Source organism: Lagenorhynchus albirostris, chromosome 1 (genome assembly GCF_949774975.1).
Source record: "Lagenorhynchus albirostris chromosome 1, mLagAlb1.1, whole genome shotgun sequence".
Classification (NCBI taxonomy): Eukaryota; Metazoa; Chordata; class Mammalia; order Artiodactyla; family Delphinidae; genus Lagenorhynchus; species Lagenorhynchus albirostris.
Genome location: NC_083095.1, coordinates 173,408,681 through 173,416,012, shown reverse-complemented (window position 1 = coordinate 173,416,012; position 7,332 = coordinate 173,408,681). Strand labels below are relative to the sequence as shown.

Genomic DNA, 7,332 nt, shown 5'->3' with positions numbered 1-7,332 from the left:
TCTTGGCCATGGAATTAACTGGTCTAACCGTGTACTACATCACCTAGAAGCAACTGAGCAAATTTTGAAAGCTTACTGGTACAATGTAATGGCTTATGAAGACTCAGTTCCTGTGTCAGATGGGAGCCAACATCCTGAAAGGATGGGATGCTATCTTAAAGGATATTGTAAATGCTGTGAAGGATATTGTACACGTTTGAAACAAACATATATGGTGCTATCTCCCCCATAGCCGGAATATACGGGTCTTGGAATCCAGGGGTGGAAGTGGCTTGTTTGCCACTGAACCCATAGATTCAGTCATAGAGTTTTTGCTTCCCATCCCAACTACCTTGAGCTCTGCTTGTTTGGAGTTCTTAGTCCCCAAAGAGGAGCTGCTCACCAGGGGACGCTCACACCCAGGGCTCCAGGTGAAGAACCCCAATCAGCGAGGCCCTTGGCCAAACTTTACAGAGAAGAAAAGCGTGACTGATGTGTCTGTGAAGAATCCAGGAGAAGGACAACCTCTCAAAGGCCCTCGTGTCTGGTAAATACATTCTGGGCAGTATTGGAAGAGTTTTGATTCTGTCAAGTTTATACAACAAGAGAGACATCAGCCGTGCATACTGATTTTTATTTATTTGTTCATCTGAATGGAAAGAAAAGTCAGGGTTTTAAGGTCTGTAGAAATGGACAAATGTTTTCCAGGCCTCTGAAGCACTTGAAGATACAATTAAAAAGAAAAACTTCCTTATTGTCTTGTCTGCATAAGTTATAGCACTAACTTAAAATAAACTTAATAACTTATAGAGCAGGGCTGCTGGTTAAAACAAAATTAACGTTAGTCCAATTACACCCTCATTTAACCATCACTGGTGATTCTGCGAAGGTTATTGTTCATATACTCTACTTACTTCTTGATAAAGGGCCCACTCATGCCTTTAAAACATTGCTTGTTTTGTCCATATTTTAATGCTGTAGTTAAGTGCATTGACTCTGGAATTTGATGCTGGGGTTTGAATCCTGGCTCAGTCACTTTCTAGCTCTGTGATCTTAGTAAGTCAATTAACCTCTCTGTTCTTTAGTCCCTTATCTCTAAAATGAGGATGATAGCAGTACCTGCTTTTTCTTAAATTAATTTTTTAAAATTGGAGTATAGTTGACTTACAATGTTGTGTTTGTTTCTGCTGTACAGCAAAGTGAGTCAGTTATACGTACACATATATCCACTCTTCTTTAGTTTCTATTCCCATATAGGTCATTACAGAGTAGTGAATAGAGTTCCCTGTGCTATTCAGTAGGTTCTTATTAGTTATTCTATATAAGCAGTACCTACTTCAAAGTGTTGTCTGGAGCATTACAATATGCAAAGTCCTTACAATGGTGCTTGGCCCATAGTAAGCGATGAATAAATGTTAGCAGTTGTTCATATTATAATTTGGCAATGCTTGCTCTAGGTCGGCTTGCCAGGAATATAAACCCTTTTATATCCTCTCTCTTTTTCTCTAGCAAACCTGCAGAACACCTGCTAAATAACTTATGGATTGAATTGTGTTCCCTGTTCCTGCCCCCTCCTCCCTGCCCTATATTCATATCTTAAAGCCTTAACCACCAATGAGACTGTATTTGGAGATAGGACCTTTAGGGAAGTAATTAAGGTTAAATGAGTTCACAAGGGTGGTGATCTAATCTGATAGGACTGGTGTCCTTACAAGAGGAGGACGGACTAGGCACCAGAGATCTCTCTCCCTCTGCAGGTACACAGAAGGAAGGCCGTGTGAGGACGCAGAGGGGAGGCGGCCGTATACTAGCCTGGAAGAGCAACCACACCAGAAACCAATCCTGCTGACACCTTGATCTTGGACTTCCAGCCTCCAGAACTGTGAGAAGTAAATGTCTGTCATTTAAGCCTCTCAGGCTATGGTATTTTGCTATGGCAGCCTGATCAGACTAAGACAGTGACTATGAAATGTTTTAACTCACATTTTCAGTGAGAGACAAATGAGCAGTCCTGAAGTACAACATGTGATGCCATCCTCCATACCATTGGGATAGTCTGGTACCTACCATGGAGGGGGGGTCGCAGTGAGGAGTCATATACCATCGGGACTACTGTGCACTTGCTTCCCTCAATATAACTACTTTTTCTACAAAATTAATTGAGGCCTCAGGCTGACTACTAGCTACGCAGGGGTTAGTTATTATCTGTGAGGAGCTCTTACTCTGATTTCTTTCTTCTTTTAGGCCCATCACAGATGATTTTGTAGGAATAAGAATTTGGTCCATTGAGTCACTGATCAGATTCTGGATTAGTGTGACCCAGTGTTGGCTGGAGCCTTCCATTCTCTCAGGAGCTGGGCAGCGCTGGCTGGAGTCCTGGTCATTTCACTTCTTGGGATGCCAAAGCCCTCCCGAAGATGTCTTCTGGTTCCCTGAGGCTGCCCTTTTCACACACTCTTCCTCCCCTTTCCTTGTCCCACGCTGGCTGGATCTGTGCCCCAGAGTTGCCATTCAAAAACTTCCGTCACAAGAAGCACTGACGAATTTAGTTGTCTTAACCGAAGATTCAGGGATCACAGTAAGAAGATTTGGGGATCATGGGAGGTGAGGCCCAGCCTTGGAATTTTCTCTCCTGCTTCTCTACACTCTTTTCTCTTTACCTTTCCTTCCAGAATTCCCTAAGAACTCTTCCCTTCAGTACAGAGAAGAATTCAGCTGGATTCTAAGATTTACACGTGCAGATACCCTGGTTAATATGCTCGCAGAACAAAGAGCCTTCCATTTTAAGGCAGTTTTGCTTATAAATTTATTATAAATATATATAATATGTATGATGTATGCATATATGTAAATTATATGCATGATATATGTATTGCCTATATAAAATATTACATATTTATAAATAATATCCTCTTTTTTCTTACTACATTAGGAACAATTAAGGCAATTTGGAGATAAAAGGAACTGCTGAGTTTAGGAATAAAGATTTAACTGTGGAGTTTGGGTCTCCTCACAGCCACTCATTGACTTGTGAAAAGCTGTTTGCAGTTTACTGCTGAATTTATTTCTCAGGTGAAGGGTATTCAGAATCTAATGTAGGAATTATGTAAAACATGAAATCATGTAACTGTAGGAAAATCAGAGCAGTCTGGCTTTGGCTTTTCAAATCTTTAAGGCTTTCCTAAGAGCATTATTAAAAAATAAGGGGGGGCTTCCCTGGTGGCGCAGTGGTTGAGAGTCCGCCTGCCGATGCAGGGGACGTGGGTTCGTGCCCCCGTCCGGGAAGATCCCACATGCCGCGGAGCGGCTGGGCCCGTGAGCCATGGCCGCTGAGCCTGCGCGTCCGGAGCCTGTGCTCCGCAACGGGAGAGGCCACAACAGTGAGAGGCCCGCGTACCGCAAAAAAAAAAATAATAATAATAATAAAATAATAAGGGGGGTGGGGAGAGAGAGAACGAATGAATCCAGAAAAGTTTGTTATATCACATTGAATTTCCTAGTTGACCTCTGCGATGGTAAAGTTAGATTTCTGTGTATTTGACTCTAAATGGACTACAGAAAGTGCAAAAACGTATACCGCCTAATCATGGCAATTGACAGCGATCATTCTAAGGACGCCACGTCTGGTACAGGCTTTGCGCCTGGAAAGCTTCGACCAGTCGGTCCCCGGGGCGCTGCAAGAGGGATGGGCCGCGCCTCCCAGCACTGGCTTTTCCGCGGAGCCCGGCGCTCCCCAAACACCGCGCCTGGCCAGGGGCTACGGGTCCAGCGCCCCGCGTCTCCCGAGCTTCGCGCGCCCTTGGCCCGCGTCCCGCCTCCGCCCCTCCCGCTGCCGTCCACGCCCCAGCCGCTGGGGGCAGGAGGAGGCGGCGGTCGGCCCTCCCCGCGCCCTTTCTAAAGCGTCACGGGCTAGGGCCAGCCGGCTGATTCTGGCGGCGGAGGGAGCGGCGCGCCGAGCGCCCAAGGCTGCGCTTCCCGGCCGGCGGGGCGACGCCGTGGGCCGGCCGCTCCGGGCTCCCCGACGCCACCGGCGCCCCAGCTCCGCCCCAGGCCTCCCCGCCATGCGCACCGGCTAGTGCACCTCGGGCGCAGCGCCCACCAGGCCGGTCCCGCCGCTCGCCCCGCTGCCGGCATGCTGCGCCCGCTGCTGCTCGCCGCGCTCTGCCTGGCCGGCCGGCTGGGGACCTCCCGCAGCTGCCAGCTGCCCTCGGAGTGGAGACCCCTGAGTGAGGGCTGCCGCGCCGAGCTGGCCGAGATCATCGTGTATGCCAAGGTGCTGGCGCTGCACCAAGAGGTGCACGGCCTGTACAACTACCTGCCCTGGCAGTACGAGGCCGGCGAGGCGGGGCTCTTCTACTCGGCCGAGATCGAGATGCTGTGCGACCAGGCGTGGGGCAGCATGCTCGAGGTGCCTGCGGGCTCCAGGCTCAACCTCACCGGCCTGGGCTACTTCTCCTGTCACTCCCACACCGTGGTCCAGGATTACTCCTATTTCTTCTTCCTCAGGTGAGCCCGCCACCTCCCGCCCACACCACCCCCTCGGCCATTTGCGTGTGACCAACCGAGGTCACCTTTATTCGGAGCCGGATCAGTACCTCCCACGGGATCCTGGCCGTGCGTGCGATGTTAGATGATGCCTTGGGCTCCTTCCCGTACTCGACTCTTTCCTGCTCCTCCCGCCGTGTCTACAACATCCTGGGTACCTCTGGCTAAGACTTGGCAAAAGAGGGATGATTCCTGCGCTTAAAGGACAGAAGAGTGTTTCAGGCAAAAGCTCTAAGTGGTTTCCAGCAACAAGTAGTCAGCCTATTCCAGGAGCAAAGGTTTATGCGGCTGGGGGTGGGGGGGCTCCGGGGTGTGGGCGCGGAGACCCTGGTCACAGTGCTTTGAGGATATAAAGGTAAATCAGGCAGGAGCCCTCTCTGATTGAGTTCCATGAAAGTTGGTTTGTGGTCCAGATGAAATGCTTGTGGATAAGAATTCAGGTGATGGCTTCGACTCAAGTTTGAAATAAAGAACAGGTGGAACCCTAATTTAGGTGGAACTCTAATATAGGTGAGACCCTATATTTTAAACTGGATTCGGTGGGAGTAGTTTGGGCTGGGCGGTGGTCAAAACAAAACCCCTTTGAAATCAGACTGTTGCTGGAATTCTGGCTCTGCTCTCCCTATGATTTTGAGCAAGTTACTGACCTTGTCCAGAACCTCAATAGCCTCACCTTCATAATGTGAGAAACAAGGCTGGTTGAGACTAAAACACAGTAACTCATGCAAAACACCTGGTTCAGGTTAGATGGGGAACGAATAGTTATTGTGCGCACCTGCTTAAATGCCAAGATGGGAATGGCGTGGAATGCAACCCAGCTGTTGTCCTCTTGTTTCCCTCGTGTTAGCTCGTATCAGCTGCCAGCAGACCTCAATGCCAGGGTCTTCGAAATAGCAAAGGTTTATGGAGGAGGGACTTGGGGGGCGGTAAGGGCTCGGGGCGGGGTGTCACAGGGCTTTGAAGTTACAGAGGTGAATTAGGTAGGACGCCCTGTCTGATAGGAGATTCCTGGAACCCCGTGCAGTTCCATGAAAGTTGGTCTTGTGGTCACGATGAAATGCGTGTGGATAAGAATTCAGACGATGGGTTCAACTGAAGTTTGAAATAAAAAACAGCAGGTGGAACCCTAAATGCATTGGTTGTCTCCAGTTGAAGGAGAAGACTGATACGTTAGATTCCATTTTGAGGTTCTGTATCTATCAAGATGGCGAGTGAATCCACGGCTGTGTTGGGCCGTGGATTCACTCGCTATCTTGATCTTCAGGGGATCCAGGAGATCCAGTCTTCCCAGCCCCTGGAGTAGCAGTAAGGGTATATGGAATGACCATGACCTTGGCCGGCAGACTCACTTTTAGCTCTCGAGATTTCATGTCACCGAGAAAGAAAACAGTAAGTTCCACAGAGGGCTGTCAGTAAGCTCATGTCAACACATGTTTTCCATATTGAAGCCAGAATAGCTAAGTTTAGAATACATGGCGTGCTTTGTGTTGGCTTGAGTGGTTTAGCTAGATTAAGCTGAGTTTTTTTTTAATTGCTTGAGAAGTACAGTTTCTAAATGAAGTCAGCAAGGAGTGAGACAGTATCTTCTTGATACAGAGAAACTTCACATAGATTTTTTCATGCCTTTATTTAGGGAAAACACTGGGAACCCAGCTATAAAACTATTCAACAATAAAACTTTATTTTCCCAAGAAAAAAGAGCTGGGGCTTCCCTGGTGGCACAGTGGTTGAGAGTCCGCCTGCCGATGCAGGGGACACGGGTTCGTGCCCCCGTCCGGGAAGATCCCACATGCCGCAGAGCGGCTGGGCCCGTGAGCCATGGCCGCTGAGCCTGCGCGTCCGGAGCCTGTGCTCCGCAGCGGGAGAGGCCACAACAGTGAGAGGCCCGCGTACCGCAAAAAAAAAAGAAACAAAAAAGAGCTGGAGTACTTGAGAAGACATTATTTTCTTTTCCGATTTTATAATGAAATACGGTTTTGTCTGCTGGCTCTGCGGTGGTCAGCCAAGTCTTTCATCTTTTGCTCTGACATGTTTATAAAACGTTAGGGTGGAAATACAGAGTCAAATGGTAGTCTGACAGATTTCTATTTCTCAGGGCTGTGTTGCCCTGATGTGTGTTAACAACCGCATACAAATCATTCCTCTTCTGTTATTCTGGGACCCACTGAGAAGAGAAGAGATTCTGGTCAGTGTCACAGGAGAAAGTGGCAGTGGAGACTCCCTGGTGACCTCTAAATGCCCCCTTTGGGCTGGAGGGTAACTCCCGTCTCTCCTTTTCCTTTTCTTGACTTTATCTTGCCAACAGGTACTTTACGTGAGGCTCTGTAAAAACGTTAACTTTCATACCGTCCTCACTCCGTGCCAGATGCTTTACTTACTGTTTAAAATGCAATCCTCACACCACCATTAGATAATAAGGCGCTGTTGCCACCCTCTTTTTATAGATTGTAAATTGAAGCTTAGAGAATTTAAGAAATTCACTTTGTGTCAGACAGGAGATAAGTAGCAATGGTAGGACTTGAATCCCGGCTCATTACAACTGGCTTTCCTTTCGCCAAGAAACACTCTGAGAAGGAAGGCCACTGGGGAGACACAAATAGACAAACAGACACACGCGCACATTCCCCCACTCCCCCAACTTACGTTTTTTGAAAACCTTAAGAATAGACTCGTGTGATGTGAGGCAGAGAAACAAAGTCACTTCTCTAATGAGAGCCATGGAAGACATTGTCGTATAATTGGCAACTGTATCTAAATCAGTGAAGTTAGAATGCACACTCACACCATGCACAAAAATAAACTCAAAAT

General features: G+C 47.9%; 1 protein-coding gene across 1 annotated transcript in view; it reads left to right on the top strand.

The window, feature by feature from the left end:
• Positions 1 to 3,912: 3,912 nt before the first annotated feature.
• The window catches only part of LOC132526404 (coiled-coil domain-containing protein 3), a 101,991-nt gene continuing 98,571 nt past the window's right edge, over positions 3,913 to 7,332 (top strand). Inside the window, exon 1 of the mRNA XM_060160656.1 lies at positions 3,913 to 4,485. Within this exon, the coding sequence (XP_060016639.1) occupies positions 4,112 to 4,485 (374 nt within the window). The 5' untranslated portion in view covers positions 3,913 to 4,111. The remainder of the gene's footprint in view (positions 4,486 to 7,332) is intronic.